The sequence below is a fragment of the Hyperolius riggenbachi genome, chromosome 7, assembly GCF_040937935.1.
Source record: "Hyperolius riggenbachi isolate aHypRig1 chromosome 7, aHypRig1.pri, whole genome shotgun sequence".
Classification (NCBI taxonomy): Eukaryota; Metazoa; Chordata; class Amphibia; order Anura; family Hyperoliidae; genus Hyperolius; species Hyperolius riggenbachi.
In genome coordinates, this window is record NC_090652.1 from 82898468 (window position 1) to 82919181 (window position 20714).

At 45.7% G+C, this 20714-nt stretch overlaps 1 protein-coding gene across 1 annotated transcript in view; it reads right to left on the reverse strand.

Moving 5' to 3' along the window:
- RPL3L (ribosomal protein L3 like) overlaps positions 1 to 20714 on the reverse strand; it is a 34606-nt gene that overhangs the window by 7488 nt on the left and 6404 nt on the right. Inside the window, exons 2-8 of the mRNA XM_068244171.1 lie at positions 20449 to 20641; positions 16670 to 16838; positions 14339 to 14474; positions 7649 to 7835; positions 6923 to 7083; positions 5044 to 5145; positions 768 to 863 (exon numbers count right to left, since the gene is read on the reverse strand). Of these exons, the coding sequence (XP_068100272.1) occupies positions 768 to 863; positions 5044 to 5145; positions 6923 to 7083; positions 7649 to 7835; positions 14339 to 14474; positions 16670 to 16838; positions 20449 to 20641 (1044 nt within the window). The remainder of the gene's footprint in view (positions 1 to 767; positions 864 to 5043; positions 5146 to 6922; positions 7084 to 7648; positions 7836 to 14338; positions 14475 to 16669; positions 16839 to 20448; positions 20642 to 20714) is intronic.

Sequence of the window (20714 nt, forward strand, 5' to 3'; positions counted from 1 at the left end):
TCTTGAGTTTTCTCCAAAGAGAAACTGTATTTACAAACCTTACTAAAAAAAATTCAAATCTCCCACCATGCAAGAAAATACTCAAAATAAGTCTGGTACAGTATTGGTATTTGTATTACTTTGTTACCTACTTTTTAGAAATTTTTCAACTGCTAAGTGCTGAAAAGTAATTTTTTCTATAAGATGAAAAATTATCTACTGGGAGAATACTCAGGAGAAAAAGTTAATCGGATAAGGCCCAACGCCTTTCCATCACTGGCTTGTCACTTGTTCTACTGCAGCCATATATGTCTATATCTACAATGACAAGCCAGCCAGCATGCATTTATTAACATTCCACTTTACATTTTTGTACTGCAGCTTTTCAAGATTTGACCTTTTTTTATCTATCCCTTGCCCTCAGAAGCCCAGCTCTCTGCCAGGAAAGGTTTTATTTATGGCTGTAATTCCTTATCAGTGAGGGACACTATTGTCCTACTGGGTCCCGACTAGACAAAAACTGTCAGTTGCATAGCTGAATATTAACTCTTTAAGGCAGATAAATAAAAAAAAAGCAACACAACATATTTGAGTGCACTGTGTTTTTTTTTTTTTTTGTTTTTTTTAGGGTAACGGAACAATAAAATCAATATATGCATTTAGCTGTCTCGACTTAGAGCCAATATTGTACTATTATACATGTCCATGTGACAGGCCACTTGTTAGTTACTTTCCTTCAGGAGCTGTATGATATAGGGAACACAATCAGTGAGCTGTATAGAGCTTACCTTCCTGAGAGTGAGCACCCGCTTCTTGCTGCCCACCACACAGCCTTTCACTATGAGGAAGTCATTATTCACTTGTCCATAATGTGGGAATCCTCCCTGGGGAAAGGGTGAAATGGAAATGACATACATGTTGCACACAATAAAGTTGTGGAAGCCTCATCAAGCCCACACATATAACACTGCAGCTTATCAGTTGCAGGGAGGGTGACCAATGCTCAAGGATGCGGAAATGAACAGAGGCGCCAAAAGGATAAAAGTGGCTAAAAACATTTTTTTAAAACGGGGGAGGCAGTGGTGGACTTACCCCCTCCAAGCAGACACAAAAACAGGTTGATATTATATCAACAGAAATAGGTTGCATTGGTACAGTATATGTAAAAGAAATACACATATACATAGTCACCGCCCCCCCCCCCCCCCCCCCCCCCCCGGCTGCCCATAAGAGAAGGAGAGAGAGGCGGGGGAGGAGAGAGAGGCAGAGCAAAAGCCGGCGGCTTCATCTGTTACATTGCCGCCGGCTTAATTTCATTATATTAACTAAGATGTGGTACATTTGCCCGCTGTGCTGCGACCAGAAGATACATTAACGTTACAGGAATTATTCCATTTCTCACATTGGCCGCAGCGCAGCGGCCAGTTCGCACATTGGCCGTCCAGAACCCGAAGTAGCCGGCCAGAACTAGAAGTGGCCAAACTTCTGGTTCTGGCAGTAACATATATATAAATACATTTGCTAGTGGATATAATATCAACCTGTTTTTGTGTCTGCTTGGAGGGGGTAAGTCCACCACTGTCTCCCCCGTTTTTTGTTTTTTTAATTATCTACTTTTATCCTTTTGGTGCATCTGTTCGCGTCCACATTGTTCGAGTCCACCCATGGTGGAAGGGTGTTAACCCCTTGTTTCCAGCTCTACAGAGAGCTACTTCTTAATCCTGATTGGGGACAGGTCTTATCTCCCCACCAGCATTTACAGTGGTTGCCTTAGTGGTAACCCATGTTTGTGAGTATAACTTTACATACTTGCCTTTCATCACCCACATCAATCCAGTACATACTGCTCTATATTTGTTCTCAGTGTTCTCTCTCGTTGCAATGCTCAAGGGTGAACCAGAAATTAGTAATAATTATTTGGTAATAAAGGCAAAAGACATTTCTCAAACGTAAAGTAAATCTGAACCAACCTTCCATTCCTTGGTCACATTTCTGCCAAGTTCTGTAGCAGTCGTATATTACTAGTGCCCATCGCCTTATCATCTACGGGTTCTGCTTTTTGAGGGCTACGATCTTGCTCTTTGGAAATTCTGAGTTTCACACCAGCAACCTGCGTTTTGGTTGCGGTGCGATCGTATGGTCGTATCGCACCTCAACGCTTAAAAAAGGCTTTGGAGATTACCGTGGCAATGCGCGATAATCTCGCTTCTGGAAGCAAGTCTAGGTGAGGCTCTCTAGCGCTCACTTCTTGTGGCCAAAAAACAAATTGCACGGAAGTGTATTAAAAAAAATATGCTTCCGCTCATACGCACCACAAAAAAATGTAAAATATGTGCATCGCCATTGACTCACATGACTTCCAGTCACCGCACATTGGGGCAGATGTTAAATGGTAACACTCTGATGCTTTTGCGTCAGATCGGATGTTTCCAGTGCATCACATCTGATCTGAAATGTCTCAGATTTCCATTGCTTTAGCGTTACCCTGCGGTAAAAAAAGAGTAATGCAATGCCATGAAAATGTTCTAGTGTGAAAGGGGCCCCAAAGCTTACCTGCAGCAGTGGTGATGTCCAAAAGAACATCTGGCAGCTGCTGCATAAACTGATGCGCACATACTTGCTGCAGTGCTGAGTACACGTATCTCCTTTTTACTGCAGCTACTCAGCGTGCAGGAGCATTCCTGAGTCACATGACATACATAAGCAGTCTTCAAGGAGTGGTCAGAGGAAAATAAAAAATCCACTTACCTGGGGCTTCTTACAGCCCTTGGCATCCGTCCTGTGCCCTCGCTGCAGCTCCGGTGGCTCCAGGTCCCCTCTGGTGGCGAAGCTGACCTCGCCAGGTCAGCTTCCGCGTTGGCACCCTCTACGCTCCAGCGTGCGGTTCACTGGTCGTGCTGACGTCATCTGGACTGTACAGCACAGGCGCAGTAATTCTGCGTTTGCACTGTACAGTCCAGATGACGTCAGCGCAACTCTGAGAGCCGCTCGCACCGGAGGGGACCCCGGACCACCAGCGGGGAGCGAAGCTGCGTCATGGGCACAGAACGGCAGGCAGGGGCTGTAGGAGGCCCCAGGTAAGTGGATTTTTTTATTCTGCTTGGATGTGTCCTTTAAGGTGGTCAATATGGCCAGCAGATAGATCATATCATTATCTGATCAGAGAGGGATCTATCTGCTCGATTCCCTCCACACACTACACACATGTTAAATCGATTTCAGCATGAAATCTTGGAAAATCTGTAAGTGCTTCCCAGGTCTCCCTGTCACCCCCACCCCCTGGGCCATGCGGTGTAGCGGACTCTCACCTGTCTGCCATGAAGTCCCAGTCACTGCTCTCCCTGGCTGCTTTTCTTTCACAGTATGTGTAATGTAATGCAGAGCATAGACACTAATTGCACTGTGTTTACTAGAGGCCTCTAGTATTTGTCCTCTGCATTAAGTCACACAGACGCCCAGCAACACGAAAGTAAAGAAAAGAAGAAGCAGCCAGCAGGAGGGGGAGGAGAGACCCGAATTCCACCATGGACAGAAGGGAGTCGCTTTTTCAGTCGTTGAATCGAACGCTGCTAGCGACGCACTCCTGATCCTCCGGCAATCAAGAGAAAATTTTACGTCCTGCACAAAAGACATAACTGACCGGAAATCAGTGGATCAGGAATTATATTTAGCATTCATTTCAAGCAGATTCAATCAAATGATCGAATCAGCAGGAAACTGATTAAAAAAAGTATTAGGAGTATGGGCACCTTTCAGGAGGAATGCAGCTCATCAGGCAGAGAAGACAAGAGTATCCGATGTAGTGAAAATGTTTGCAACTTTATAATATTTTGCAACTGGTTGCAATAATATATACTTATAGCTATCAGAAAGTGCAACCTGACCATTGATTTCAAAGTATTTGTATCAGAAAATCCAACCCATTCTAACCCTATTCTCACACAGAACCCCTCCTGGAGCGAATGAAGGCATATCACCCCTCCCCCCCGGGGGAACTAAACACCGGCATTTGCAAAAATGACAGGCGATGTGAAAGAAGGCGCGCATTGCGCATTTAAGCACCGTCCATTCAAGTTGCAAAATATTACAGGGTGCAATATTTTTCATTACACCGGCACTGCAGCAGGTATATGCACTCTGCAATGCAACTGGGAAGGGGGTGTCTGTGAAGCAAAGTGTGGCACTGTACACACTTGCAATGGGGGAAGGGGGTAGAAGGGATTGATATACTAGTCACACTTTGCTGTGGGTTGGAAGGAGGTTCTCTAGCCCCGGTTGCGATGGGTGTAAGTGAGGGGAGCAGGGCCAGATTTAGGACAAGGCCACCTAGGCCATGGCCTAGGGCACCACAGGAGCAAGGGCACCAAAGCAGCATGCTAAACTTGTGCAAACTTGCAAATGCTGCAATGCAAGGAGATCAGACGAGCGCCTGACCGCGGTACTCTGCTGCCAGCTGCCTGTGCAGCGGCCACCTTGCTCTCCGTGCACGTTTGCATTTTGGCCGGCGGCTATGGATTTGGGCAGCATTGGAGACGGAAAGGAAGAGGAAGCTTCTGTACTGGAGATGAGTGGAGAAATGAGTGACACTGATGGCTGCTGTGGTGTGAAGGCGATCTGGCTACCTATACTGAAAGGGGAGTGGGAAAAGGAGGGATTAAGAGAGTCATCTGGTGTACCTATACTGGAGGGAAAGGGGGGAGGGGTCATCTGGCTACCTATACTGGGGGTCTCATCAGACTACCTATACTAGAGGGAATGGGGGAGGGGTCATCTGGCTACCTATACTGGGGGGAGGGGTCATCTCGCTACCTATCGAAGGGGGGCGGCTGGTGACAGGGGGGCGGCTGGTGACAGTGGCCTTGGGCGGTAAAGAGTACAAATCCGGCACTGGAGGGGAGGGGTGCTATACTGGCCACATTTCTACACTTGCAAAGGGAAGGGCCACATCATGTAATTTCCATTCACATTTTGTACTTACAGCCTTTAATAAATGTTATGTGTGTGACACTGTCTTTTCAATTCAAGAGAGTTCCTGAGCAGCTGGAGGAAGCGTGGTGTACTTACCAGTGGGGTGATGGACTTGTCTGTCACATCATACTGAGTCGCTGCATTGTTCTTCACGATTTTACCATCCTGCAGATGTATTCCCTGTCCAATGCGATAAATCTATGAAGAGAACAGCAAGCTGCATTACCCATGTGTGGTAGGTTCTGAACTGGTTTTGGAAAAGCTTATGCTGACCTCTAGTGGTCATGTAAGGAACTTATACTAATACAGTATACAGTGTATCTCAGTAATAGATGGTTTGCAATTTTATCAACTTCTCTGGTAGTCTCTGCTACAGTGGGGCTAACAGAAAAAGAGGGAGGGAGGTGAGGCAAGAGATGGCAAGAATGAGAAAAGGAGATTAGACAGAGAGGGAGAAAGGGAAGATAACAGGATGGCAGAAAGGTGATATGGGGGGGGGGTCTAAAATTGAAAATAAGAGAGGGAAGTGGGAAAAGTGAGAAGGGTAACAGTCCGAAAGTAGAATGGGAGAAGAGGGGACAGGACTAGGGTGAGGCCCATACAAGACACACCATCTGCCATAAATAAAGAAATGAAGCTGTGACACTCAATTGGCGTTTAAAGGTCACAGCTTTATTACAACATTAAAATATAATATAACAGTAATAAAACAATAATTAATGCACAAATGTGCTCTGCAAGTCCTTTGACAATGCATTATTTTTCTTCTTTTTGTAAAAACCACCATACCCGCAACCAGCCTGTGATTTCCATTATTGTTATTATTCATTATTCCATAATTTCCACTCTCCACTATTACAATTAGGGGGGGGGGGAGTACTTTTTTGCGATGTAACAAACAGCAGCATTGATGTGATGAATCTGTTAGGATACAACAAGAACCTGCATTGTTAGGCTGTGTTTCCCAACAACCTTGCGATCTACTGACAAGAGACAATCGGGAGGGTGGGTGGGATACGTTTGCTGCATCCCAGAGGAATCCAAAAGGAAGCAGCCTTCCAGTTTAAACAGTCTTAGGCCTGGTACACACCATGCAATTTCCTGTCAGATAGACAGGTCGAATCGATTATTTCTGACAGGTCCAATCTGATTTCCAATTGTTTTTCTGATATATTTTCTGATCACTTCTACACAAAATTGATCAGAAAAATTATCGAAAATCAGATTGGACTTGTCAGAAATAATCTATTTGACCCATCTTTCTAATGGAAAATGCATGGTGTGTAGCAGGCCTGTACCATCTGAATGTCCACAGCCTGGAGATAGAGACAGGGTGGCACAGACAGACATGGAAGCCCCGGGAGGAGAGACTGTGCAGACAGTGTGATCTGGGGGGCCTGGAGGATGAGGCCCACTTCCTGCTACACTGCAGTAAATATACACCTGTGAGGACAGCCCACTTCCAGAGACTCTCCGCCCACATCCCAGATTACATCACAGATGAGGAGGGGAAACTACATCCTACTGGAGGTAAAGGAAACAACGGTGCAAATAGTGGCCTAATATGTCGCTGCCTACCACCAACTGAGAGGAACATGATATCACGTGGACTGTAAACCCCTTATTCTTCCCTCCTCACCCCTATGGACTATATACCCCAGCCTCAGATACTGTCCCTTATATCCTGCACACCCTTATGGACTGTATACCCCAACCCCCTATACCCTTCCCTATAATCCCACAACCACCATTCCAATGCTAATATTTTGCTTTGACAAAATGTATTTGGTCCTGCCAATACAGCTTTTTTGGATTGGGATGAGAGGTGGCGGGGCAGTAAGTGTGGACACATAGAAAGAGGAGAGAATAGAGAGTGGAGTACACAGGCATGGTGAGAGGGAGATTGATGGACACAGACAGAGAGCAATAGTAGAGGGCATTAGAACTGGTTGGAGACGAGAGATCTCTTTAGTACCTTCTTATTAATCTCAGTACGGTGGTGGTAGCCCTTTTGGCCAGCACGGGCTATGGTGTATGCAACTCGTGCTGGATGCCATGCCCCAATACAAGCCACTTTGCGAAGACCCTTGTGAGTTTTACGGGGTAGCTTCTTGGTGTGCCAGCGAGAAGTTACACCTGCAATGCAATAAACTACTATCAGTACATATAATAACATCTTTGTCTGGATATTATACCTGTATACTACTTGGATTGCTAACACCTCTACATTGGCAACAAGAATCCTCAGTTTTTTAGATCTAACCCAGACCTGGGCAAACTACGGCCTACGGGCCTAATTTGGCCTGTGGCTGCTATGAAGCCGTCGCTAAAGGTCTGGATTCATCCCATCCTCTCAGCCACCTGTTCCAGCAGCAATCTCAATGGCGGCATCATTTGACACGCTATCATTACGTACCAGATTGTCACATGACACCGCCGTCGCCATGGAGATCACCGCTGGGACCAGTGATTGGGTGAGTAAAATCCATTCGTTACCTGCGCGCTCGAGTCCAGAGGGAGAGAGAGAATTGGTAAGATCGGTCCGCATTCTAGAGGAATGCGTCCCGGTCAAAGAAATGTTCGCCCACCCCTGATCTAACCATACTGCTGATAAGCATAGTAGTAAGAAATTGGTTACTGTAACAAATAACGTTAATGTAAACCCTTGGGAATACGGTTGTGTGAGGTTAGTGCTGATCACCTTTCATCCCTTTTCCCTTGGTGACTCCGATGACATCGATCATCTCGTCCTGGGCAAAGACAGTGTTCACTGGGATCTGCTTCTCTAGCTTCTCATGAGCCCAGTCTACCTTGTCAGCCACAGTGCCGCCATTAAGCTGGACCTCCATCACATGGGCCTTTTTCTGTCGCAAGGGGAGCATCTTCATCTGTATGGAGCAGGCAGACAGAGCACACACTTGTCACATAATGGAAAATCTGCAGGCAACGATCAGCTATCCAGCACACATAGCTCATGAGGTGAAGAGTGCATCCCCTGTTTTCCTCCAAGCAATCCTGCGCCAAGCTGCCTATACAGTGAGGCTCAGCCCTGAGCCATAAATTGTGCCCTGCCCCCTCCTGTCTCACTAAACTGGCCTGGTCATGTGACTTTGCTGACAGGATTAGTGGGGACCAGTGTAGTGACAGATGGCCAATGGGAGCAGCCTAGTGAGGGAGGAAGGGAGAGCATTAATTAAACTCAAAGTGCAGTCAACAATGCTTGGCATGGGCGTCCGCACATACGGCAAAACCGGGCATCTGCCCGAGCCTGGCCGCCCGCTGCCCCCCCCCCCCCCTGGCCGCATGCCCGTGCAGCCAGCAGGAGGGGAGCAGCGCAGAGAAGAGAAAGAGCTATGGGCACAGTGGGGAAGGGCGGATGTCTCCCCCCCCCCTTCCCTCACCTTAGGGGGCTCTCTCTCCCTCGCTGTCTCCTCCGGAACGAAGTGTGCAGCGGCTGGGCAGCGGGCGGAACTTACCTCGTCTCGCTCCTGCGCCGGAAGTTCTGGTGCCGCACTCTGGTCTGGATCAGACCAGAGTAGCGGCTAATCCATCCGGCACGTGTGACGAGACGAGGTAAGTTCCACCCGCTGCCCAGCCGATGCACACTTCGTTCTGGAGGGGAGAGCGAGGGAGGGAGAGCCCCCTAAGGTGAGTGCCCATAGCTCTCCCTCTTCTCTGCGCTGCTCCCCTCCTGCTGGGGCACACCTGGCCACTTTTTCTGGGGACATATACCCCTGCCTACATATACTGGGCACATATACCCCTGGCTATATATACTGGGCATATATACCCCTGCCTACATATACTGGGACATATCCCCTTGGCTACTTTTTCTGGGGACATATACCCCTGCCTACATATACTGGGCACATATACCCCTGCCTACATATACTGGGCACATATACCCCTGCCTACATATACTGGGCACATATACCGCTGCCTACATATACTGGGCACATATACCCCTGCCTACATATACTGGGCACATATACCCCTGCCTACATATACTGGGCACATATACCCCTGGCTATATATACTGGGCACATATACCCCTGGCTATATATACTGGGCACATATACCCCTGGCTATAAATACTGGGCACATATACCCCTGGCTATATATACTGGGCACATATACCCCTGCCTACATATACTCAATACAATTGCTGGACTGCGCTCTCCGAATTCCTATAACAACACAAAATTGCACATAGCGTAACTCTGTTTGTATATATTCACACACCACCCGTGCTTAAGTGATCAGAGTGCAACACACGTGCCCACACGCTCCTTCTCTAAATCTGCTCACCGGATTTTTGCCACCTCAAACAACAGGTGGATCTAGCGTTTGCATAAATTCCAATCAAGGCACTTGTTCTCTTAGATCTTCATCTTTTCTTTAATGTAAAATTCCTCAATAAAACATATAAAAGCACAATAGTGTAATCCAGTTTAAAAAGTTGGCCACAATACCCGCGCACCAATGCGCACTCACGTGATACTTTCTTGTAATTTAGCACATCGTAAAACCTCAACAGCAAGGTCTGCCCGGCACCTGAGTGGGTGGATGAGCGGCGTCCCGACTCCCCGTCCCTCCGTGGCGAACCAGCTGCTTAGGCGGCGCTTGAATCTCCCTCTCCGGGATTCCGATCAGTTACAGTATGGTGACGTCAGACGCGCTGGACATAGCTCCGCCCTACGCGTTTCGACCAATCGGTCTCATCAGGGGCTGACGTCACCAGCGCGTCAACGTCCCTTTATACCCCTCCTCCAGGTTGTGATTGGATCTCCAGCCCTCCGATGTGGGCTTCAACACAATGGACACCGCTGTAATGCGGTGAAGGCTATTCCGTCGTTGGGCGGAAACCCATATACAGGCGGACATTGCTGTTTTACATCATTGTTTACAATAATACATATTAGGTTACATTAAACTAAAATAGATGCGATAACCACTAGCTGTTCAAATATATATATTGATACTTATCTAGCTCAACCGATTTTTTACTCTCTACCTCCATCATGTGGTGAAATATGAAAACTATAATCTTCATTTAATCCAAACTCTAATTCATCTCCTGTGTCGTGTTGTACCAGTGTATACCCCAAACCCCTCACCCCCATTATATATCCCTACCCCCATCCTAACAATTACAAATCATTATTAATGTAGCAGTTTAAATCGAACTCAATATTCAATCCTCCCGGGTGTAGACTTTTCAAGTTATAAATCCACTTTCCTTCAGCCTTTGATATCTCCCTAACCATACTAGACCCCCTCCATTTCTTCACATATTTCTCAATACCCATAAACTTCATAAGGCTGGGGTTGGATCCATGTTTCAATCTAAAATGATTCGATACGCTATGTGTCTGGAGTCCCTTAGAGATGTTGTAAATATGCTGCCCAATACGTTTGTGGAGTGCCCTTGTGGTTCTGCCCACATACTCCATCCCACAAGGGCACCACAATATATACACTACACCCGCACTGTTGCAGGTAATGCACTCCTTTATATTCCATGTGGCCCCCGTGTTCCTGGAGGTTATTTGCCTCCCCCTGACTGGTTTGGCCTCCCTGCAGCCCCTGCACCCCCTACATGGGAAAAAACCCTTCTGTCCCAGAAGATCCCCAGTGTGTATTACAGGGGGTTCTATATAGCTGGTTACCAGTTTTGACTTAAGGTTAGGGGCCTTCCTATAAATAAAACTTGGTCTTTCTGGTAGTGTCTTCCCAAGGGCATTATCTAACTGCAATATGTTCCAGTGTTTCTTCACAATGTTTTCTATATCCCGATGCTGATTATTAAAATCCAGAAGTACATCAAATTCCCCTGCCTGTTTTCCCGGGCCAGTCCTATCCTCCAATAATTCATCTCTATTCATGGCTGCTACTTTCTCTACTTCTAACTTCAATTCTCTCATATGGTACCCCTTTTCACAGAATCTTTGCACCAGTACCTCACTTTGTTTCCTAAAATCCTGCATATCCGTGCAATTGCGGCGAATTCTCATAAATTGACCTCTGGGTATGTTATTTAGGCATCTATTGTGATGGCAACTATCTGTGGGGATATACCCATTTTTATCAGTCGGTTTGAAAAACGTATTGGTACATAATTTATTCTCCTGTGTATAGATATTCAAATCCAGAAAATCAACTTTATCCTCATCCATTTTTACTGTTATCTTCACTTCTGGCCAGTGTCTATTAAGTTCCTCACAGAAAGCCTCCAGGCCACTTTTGGGGCCTCTCCAAATAAAGAATAAATCGTCTATAAAACGGGGTCTAGTATGGTTAGGGAGATATCATAGGCTGAAGGAAAGTGGATTTATAACTTGAAAAGTCTACACCCGGGAGGATTGAATATTGAGTTTGATTTAAACTGCTACATTAATAATGATTTGTAATTGTTAGGATGGGGGTAGGGATATATAATGGGGGTGAGGGGTTTGGGGTATACACTGGTACAACACGACACAGGAGATGAATTAGAGTTTGGATTAAATGAAGATTATAGTTTTCATATTTCACCACATGATGGAGGTAGAGAGTAAAAAATCGGTTGAGCTAGATAAGTATCAATATATATATTTGAACAGCTAGTGGTTATCGCATCTATTTTAGTTTAATGTAACCTAATATGTATTATTGTAAACAATGATGTAAAACAGCAATGTCCGCCTGTATATGGGTTTCCGCCCAACGACGGAATAGCCTTCACCGCATTATAGCGGTGTCCATTGTGTTGAAGCCCACATCGGAGGGCTGGAGATCCAATCACAACCTGGAGGAGGGGTATAAAGGGACGTTGATGCGCTGGTGACGTCAGCCCCTGATGAGACCGATTGGTCGAAACGCGTAGGGCGGAGCTACGTCCAGCGCGTCTGACGTCACCATACTGTAACTGATCGGAATCCCGGAGAGGGAGATTCAAGCGCCGCCTAAGCAGCTGGTTCGCCACGGAGGGACGGGGAGTCGGGACGCCGCTCATCCACCCACTCAGGTGCCGGGCAGACCTTGCTGTTGAGGTTTTACGATGTGCTAAATTACAAGAAAGTATCACGTGAGTGCGCATTGGTGCGCGGGTATTGTGGCCAACTTTTTAAACTGGATTACACTATTGTGCTTTTATATGTTTTATTGAGGAATTTTACATTAAAGAAAAGATGAAGATCTAAGAGAACAAGTGCCTTGATTGGAATTTATGCAAACGCTAGATCCACCTGTTGTTTGAGGTGGCAAAAATCCGGTGAGCAGATTCAGAGAAGGAGCGTGTGGGCACGTGTGTTGCACTCTGATCACTTAAGCACGGGTGGTGTGTGAATATATACAAACAGAGTTACGCTATGTGCAATTTTGTGTTGTTATAGGAATTCGGAGAGCGCAGTCCAGCAATTGTATTGATATTTATCTTTGAAAAAGTGTGACAGCGATCCCATTGAAGTCTGTGGACATTACAAGGAATTTAAGGCCTACTGTGACTGAATTGTGATAACGTGTGGGAGTAAATTTATGATCATTGGGGACAGCGCAGCCTAGTTGTTCAGTATGCCTACATATACTGGGCACATATGCCCCTGCCTACATATACTGGGCACATATACCGCTGCCTACATATACTGGGCACATATACCCCTGACTACATATACTGGGCACATACATCTAAACCGCTGGCCACCTATTCTTGGGACACCTATAGACCTGGGGCTACCTATTTTTGGGGAACCACTGCTGTCAGATTGAGTGTATTTTGGGGAACTGCTGCCAGGTGAGAGGTGTCTACATATTAAGGGGGCATTCTGCCTATTTATGTGAAAAGCTGTCTATTTATGTGCCTCATGACTGCTGAATTTGTCTTGTTGCGGGCCTCATGGTTACTGACTTTGTCTTGTTGGGGGCCTCATGATTTGTTGGGGGCCTCAAGATTGCTGAATTTGTCTTGTTGGGGGCCTCATGATTGCTGAATTTGTCGTGTTGGGGGCCTCATGATTGCGGAATTTGTCTTGTTGGGGGCCTCATAATTGCTGAGTTGGTCATGTTGAGGGCCTCATGATTGCTGAATTTGTCTTGATGGGGGGGCCTCATGATTGCTGAATTTGTCTTGTTGGGGGTCACATGATTGCTAACTGCGAGACTATGGAAAAAGCTGAATCATCATCATATGAGACAATAGCATTAAACCTACTTTTTCTGCTTTTTAAAACAGAAAATGAAACTGGGAGGTTCTAAAAAAATGAATACATTTTTCAGGAGTAGGATGGATGAAATTGTTTATCTTCACAGTTTATTTTCAACTTGGATTTTCCATAATGTTCATGTATGAGTTAAAACGTTTGTATTTAGTTTAAATTGCTGTTGGCACTTTGTGATAGTAAAGTGACTTTGCAGTTTGGACACTCGACCTCCAAAAGGTTCGCCACCACTGTCCTAATCTAATGTCCCACCATTGCTTAGTTCATGTAAACTTGTCTCCACCCACGACCACACCCACATTCTGGTTCATGACCACACCCATTTTTCGGCGCGGCGCGCATGACGTAGCCCCATTTTTTGGCGCGCGAACACCACCCCGGATTTGCTGCGCGCGCCGCCCCACTTTTTGCTCCCCCCTTTTTGCCCCCCCCCCCTGGAAAATTTGCTGCGGACGCCCATGATGCTTGACCTTGACACCGCAGGGCTCAGGAATGTGGTCCCCAAAATGTCAGACCATAAAGAACAATCATATTACTATTGATATAATGATCGATTATTTTACAACCGACTAAACACCAAGATAACAGGCCAATTGCTTCCTCCAGCCCCATCCGCACGGATCGTTCCCACGCCGCCGTCCTCAGTCTTCTCCGTCTTCTGTACTGCGCAGGCGCAGTACTATTCTGAGGTGGAGAAAGCAGCGCACTGAGCTTGCACAGACTGGTTGCGGCTGGCCGAAGTTACGGGACCCAGTACAGAAGACGGAGAAGACAGAGGATGGCGGTATGGGAGCGATCCGTGCAGATGGGGCTGGATTTAAGCGTCCTGCGCATGCGCGGTTCTCGAAAAACTGAACTGTGCAAGATGCTTACAGCAACGGGCGCATAGTCGAGCCAGGTGCAAGGATGGGCCACACATGTGCAGTTGCACATGACTTCGGTCAAAGTCATGCACCTAATAGTACGGGGGGCTGGAAGGAGTCCCAGGTAAGTTCAGATTCCATTTTATTCATCTGCTTGGAGTCCCTTTAACACTTAACACAGTGGTTGGCCTTGGGCACCCTAGCCCTGCCTTGGTGTAAAACGGGGATAGGTAGATTGTGCTCTGCATGTCTTTCTTTTCCAGACACAACTACAATGAAGCTATTAATCCATGCAGTGTTCTGCTGTCCCCTCCCCCAGCAATGTCTCCCCACCTGGGTGTGAACGATGACACGGATGACCTTGCAGTACTTCTTCATGGTAGTGAAGTCCTTTTGCAGCTGTTTCTTGCCCTCTTCGTCCTGCCATTTCTTGCAGTATTTGGTAAAGGCCTTTTTCTTACTCTTATACCTGCAGGAGAGAAACAGCTGAATCCACGTGTTTCCCAGCAAGAACATTTCATCTATACATCTGCATGATGCACAAGACCTCTGCCATTCACATTCTGAAACTAATGCAGGTGTTACATGATGGAGAGCTGGTCATGACAAGATCACAAACCTGCCACCTCATAGGCCATCCTAGGGTCACGCTATGGGGTGTTTTAGCCGGCACAGCAGTCAAATCATATTGATTCATGTTATCCTGCTAATATATTAAAAATCCAAAAAGGAAGATTAAAGTCCCTGGTGCAGGTAGGCGAGGTGATTACAACACCATGAGTTAGAGGGAAATGCAGACTGCCATATTTATTTCCAATTACACAATGTACATTGCCTGGCTGTCCCACTGATCCTCTGCCTCCAATCCTTTTAGCCATAGCCCCCGAACAAGCATGCAGATCAGATGTTTGACTGAAATCTGACTGGATTAGCCACCTGCTTCTCTCAGGTGCGTGATTCAGACACGGATGATGCATGAAAGATCAGCAGGATTGCCAGGCAACTAATATTATTTAAAGTGGACCTGAACTCTTGCACAGGACATAAGGAAAACACAGAGACATGCACCCTGTATGTATTTAGAGAGTTTAGCTTGTCTAATTTACCCTAATCTGTGACTGATCACCACTGTAATTTGATCTCTCAGCTGTGTCAGCTCACAGAGCTCCCCTGCCACGGCAGAGCAGCTAATTTCTAAACAAGATGTTTTCAATATGTCTGCTTCCATAAAAGCCGGAAGTAGACACACTGTAAATTTATTGCAGGATTTGTATCAGCTGTAACAAAGAAATGTTTTTTTCTTTAAAGCGTATTATGCTGTTGCTTATCTTTTAGAGCGGAGAGGAAGTTCGGAGTTAAGGTCCGCTTTAACAGTAAATAAATATGTCAGCCTCCATATCTCTGTTACTTCAGGTGTCCCTTAAAGGAGTTGTCAGGGAAATTTGAATAAAATAAACGATACTTACCAGGGGCTTCCTCCAGCCCCAAGCTCCCAGGACCTCCCTCACCGCAGCTCTGCCCGCAGCCGTTTGCCGGAGCTCCGACCCGGTCCCCGGCGATGACGTCAGAGCGACCTGGAGGTCACTCTGTACTGCGCCTGCGCGATCGGTGCTGTCAATCACCGCCACGTGGGCCGGAGCGGACTGCAGGTCGCTCTGACGTCATCGCCGGGGACCGGGTCGGAGTAAGTAGCGTTTACTTTATTCAAATTTCCCTCACAACTCCTTTAAAGGATACCCGAGGTGACATGTGACATGATGAGATAAACATGGATATGCACAGTGCCAAGCACAGAAATAACTAGGCTGTGTTCCTTTTTTTCTTTCTCTGCCTAAAAGAGTTAAATATCAGGTATGTAAGTGGCTGACTCATTCCTCACTCAGACAGGAAGTGACTACAGTGTGACCCTCACTGATAAGAAATTCCAACTATAAAACACTTTCCTAGCAGAAAATGGCTTCTGAGATCAGGAAAGAGATAAAAAGGGTCAATAGTTCATATATTTTAGCTCTGGCATACTTCAATGAATGTGTCATTGAGCAAAAACAATAAAACAGTTAAAAATTAAAAAGTAGATTCAAACATAAAATAAAACCGTGGAATATCTTAAAAAGTTATTTTTAGGAGAATGAAGATATATATAATCATTTATTTCATTTGTTTATTTTCGCCTCGGATGTCCTTTAAAGGGGAAGGGAGAGCCAGCTAGCCGACACTGATGAGATAGCAGGCTTACAGGCAGCATGCAGAGAACTCAACAGAAGCATTTACACTGAAATTCAAATGAACTTGACCAAACATATAAACAGTGTGCAAATCAAATTATATATTTGTATCTCAACACTGCTGGTAAGATCATTGTCGGTGCATACTACTGGCTCGCCAGGGATAAGCAGGAGCCAATCACTGTTGTGCCTGGTCATGTGATCACTGATCAGTACGGTGTTAGTCAAAGGAGTTCTACATAAATAAAACGTATAGCGTCACCACCATGTCTCTGCCTCTGTGATGTTAATTTTTGTGAAAAAGAAGTCCTTGTTTTCTTTTAGTTTTTTTGATGTTATTTTTATTTTTTAAAAAATAGAATTTTTATCCCATTGTCCAATATAACAATAAATAAAAAAACACAAACTTATAAACTTCTTCAAGCCAAAGAAGTCTTACCAGTTCCTGTAGAAACGTCTTTTGCACTCATCGCTGATGTGCTCTGCAAATATGGTCTTCAGACTCCGCAAGCCCCGCGGGGTCTCCACATAGCCCACAATTCCCACCACCACCATTGGAGGGGTCTCAATGATAGTCACCGCCTCCACCTCTTCACGCTTGGAGATCTCTGGTCACAGGAAGGCATAGAATGTCATTTAAAGCAGACTAAACCCAGGACTGTAACTCTGCATATACAGTATGATCAGTAGGCAGCAGCATTTTATTATTACATGGATGTGCCACTGATGCTAAAATACATGCTGGCATAAAAAGAACGCCAAAGGCTGACTGCAGCCACAGAGATTCTTTGCTTCTCTATAGCTCTGCAACTGAAGATGTTCCCAATAAATTTTTATTGAACAAGTTCAACACATAACAAGGATGGTGTCGCTGATTCAGGATGGGAGGATGCCTGAATTAGACAGCTGGATTCTGTTTAGTAGACTGCAGCTCACATGAATACAGAATCTGCAGCAGGCATTTCAAAGGCACCAGCCACCGATCAGTTCGCCTGGCAGCTGATGGGTAATTGTCCAATGGCTAGTGCCTTTGATTTGCCTGCAAGGGCTTCAGTTTCTGCGTTAGGCCTGGAAACCACTAGAAAGCTCAAAATGCTATTGCAATCGCTACTGATTTGTACAGCTGTGATAAGATAGAAAAAAGGACGGGAGGAGAAGCCAGGAGCCCAATCTAGTGTAGTATTGCGAGTTTTGGGTGGTTATATAAATTAAATCTTATATAGTCGTACTCACAAAGTTGGGTTGCAAGTCAGGCAACCACTTGAAACGCATGCGGGGAAGTACCGTCCCCGCTCGGCCTTGTCCTTGGATGGTCGCTGCTCCTTCAAAAAGTCCACTTGCCAAAGTGGTAACCCCGATTCGGGGTGAGACGTCAGATAGGGTAGGGTAGGAGGCGCCCGTGTCGGACAGATGTAATGTTATACGAATAGTTGTAGCATTAATTGTCAGCTAATTCGGTGGTGGAAAATAAAAGATGGTCCTACCTTAATAAAAGCAGTCCATCCACTTAATGGTATAACGATTTAATAACTTTATTGGGCACTTTTAAAAATTGACAACGCGTTTCGCGCAACAACCGCTTCTTCAGGTCGAGTGATGTGCCCTCCGGGTAACAGAGTGGCTATCTCGGGCGCCTGTGAGTTCCGCGATGGACTGCTTTTATCAAGGTAGGACCATCTTTTATTTTCCACTACCGAATTAGCTGACAATTAATACTGATTTGTGATAGCACTTTGCAAGCGATTTTGGGAGCGATTTCCCTTCTCCTGATTCATTAGAATGGATACGCTCCCAAAATGCTGCATGTCCTGCGATTGCGATTTGCCTATTCACAATCGCTCTAGTGGAATCGGTCAAATCTATTTACATTGGCAGAGAGTTTACGGAAAACACTAGTGATTGAAAGCGATCCCTAAACGCTCTAAAAAAAAACACTCTAGTGGGTTCCAGGTCTCAAGGTAGTTTTAGGCTGCTTTCACAGTGGGACGTTACAGGCGCACGTTAGTGCAGCCTGTAACGCACCCCACCGCACAGCAATGAAAAATCAATGGGCTGTTCACAGTGCCCACGTTGCGTTACACAGTAACGCTGCACGTTCGTTTGAAGTGCAGCATACTGTGCGTTCTAGCGGCTTAAGCCGCGTTAGACTGTTTGCACATGCTCAGTATGGTTTTTTTTTTTTTTTTTGTGGGCAGAGAGGAGGCGGGGAGAGGCTGCTACGTAGCCAGGCACATGGCTACTTTATATATTAACTGCACTTGCAGTGTTTACTTACAGGAGTGGCCGCTGATTGGCTGGCGGAACCACGTGATGCGGAGAGCTCCGCTCATGTGGTCTCCGCAGCGCATCCGACAGAGCAGGCGCACCAAGAGCTGCTTGTAACGCGGCTCTTGGTAGCGTCCTGCTCCAACACGACCAGGCGTTGCGTTAGGGGCACGTTATGCTCCCTATAACGTCCCCTAAACGCAACATCTTGGTGAGAAAGCAGCCTTATACTGAGGGCCATATGCAATTCACTTTTCAATTGAAAAATTATCAAAAAATGGCCTCAATTCTGGTAGGGTTATCAAACAAATTACCTCATGTGAGGTATTTAACCTCATGAGGTAATGACATTTAGCAATTTTGGTAGGTTTTAGTCATGTTTTTGTTTCATGAGGTAAATTAGGAGGTAATTCATGAGGTAATTTACAGAAAGTAGCTATTCTCATGGAAATTAGGGGGCATGTTGGCACATCATTTACTGATCAGTTTAAGACGTGCCTGTACCTAGTGGTAAAGTCAATTTGTATGCATTTTGCAGTTTTTAGTGGAATTCCTATTGCTGTTTTAGTGTCTTTCCTATTCAGGCTGTGTAATAGAAAAGAATAGTAGAAATAAAACTCCAAATAATTACTGGATTTTTTTATGAGGGCCTATAAATATACTTTTCAGAGGTTGCTATATAATCAACTACCTTCCCCCCTCAAAAAAAAAAAAAAAAAAAATCTTCCAAAGACTATCCAAACTTATGGAAGACAATTAAAGACTACTATTACTTATTTACTGCATGCTTACCGCTGAAATACCTCGGGCTTGATTCACTAACCGGCGCTAAGCCGGTTAGTGAGCCTTAACACTTTGTGGGTGCAAACCAGGGCGCTAGGGGCTTGATTAACTAAGACAAATAGCGTGCCTTATCAGAGTTGAGGAGCCTTATCAGAGTTAGCGTGCCTTATCAGAATAGTATAGCGAGCGCTACGAACTTATGCCTGATAATTGACGATGAGTAGAGCTCTCGTCATTGTCAGTTATCAGGCATTAGTTCGTAGCGCTCGCTATGCTATTCTGATAAGGCACGCTAACTCTGATAAGGCCCCTTAACTCTGATAAGGCACGCTATTTGTCTTAGTGAATCAAGCCCAGAGTGTTAAGGCTCACTAACCGGCTTAGCGCCGGTTAGTGAATCAAGCCCCTTATGTTTTACCTCACTTTATGCATTTACCTCATGTTTTACCTCATGTTCGGAAATAGAGAAAAATCTTTCAGAATTGCTAAAAAAAAAGAGGAAAATACCGCATGAGGTATTTTACCTAGAAAAAATATTTACCTCACATAGCTACCAGAATTGAGGCCAAGTATTGTCAAAATATTTTATTGCTTGCTGGCAGCTTAAAGTAAACCTACAATGAAAATAGTACCTCTGGGGGATACTTACGTCGGGAGGGTGAAGCCTCTGGATCCTAAAGAGGCTTCCCTCATCCTCCCATTCAGCCACGTACCTGCGCAGGTACCCCAAACTCTTCAGAATCATAACAAGCCTGTGACGCACCTTGCGCAGGAGCACTAGCGGCATACTGCTCAGACTCCGGCAGATATAGCCGAGCTGATGGGTCCGATTGTTCTGGTATTCCTAGGCAAGCAGAGTGTAAGCCTATTTGGCAGGGCCCTCCTCCCCGTGTGCTCTGCTCCGCCGCCATATGGACTCAGTGACTTGTCTGCTATATCTACCCTTACATTGCGATCTGCGCACCTTTGTTTGTTACATCACTATTTTTTGTAGCATTAACGCTGTAATGTCCCCGTGTAACATTCTTTGATGCTATAACATCTCTATCTATCGTACAGTGCAGCGTAATATGTTAGCACTTTATAAATAAAGTTTATTAATAATAGGCAATAATAGGCAAGGATTTGTTTCCTGTGATAGCCTATGCATCACATGTGTGTTTCACTTACTGAGTCCTGGCCTGTGTATTTCCCGCAGAGTATGGGTCATCCCGGCCTTGTACCCCAGGAAGGCAGTGATGTGGACTGGTTTGCTGGGATCATCTTTCGGCCAGGTCTTCACCTTACCACGGTGACGCTTGCTGCGCTTGTGGGGGAGAAACCCCAGGTGACCGTGACGGGGGGCTGAGAACTTGCGGTGAGACTGCAAAAGGCAATACACTGTCAGAACCGTATTCCATTACTCACTTACTGTATGTCAGAGAGGCATTGTTATC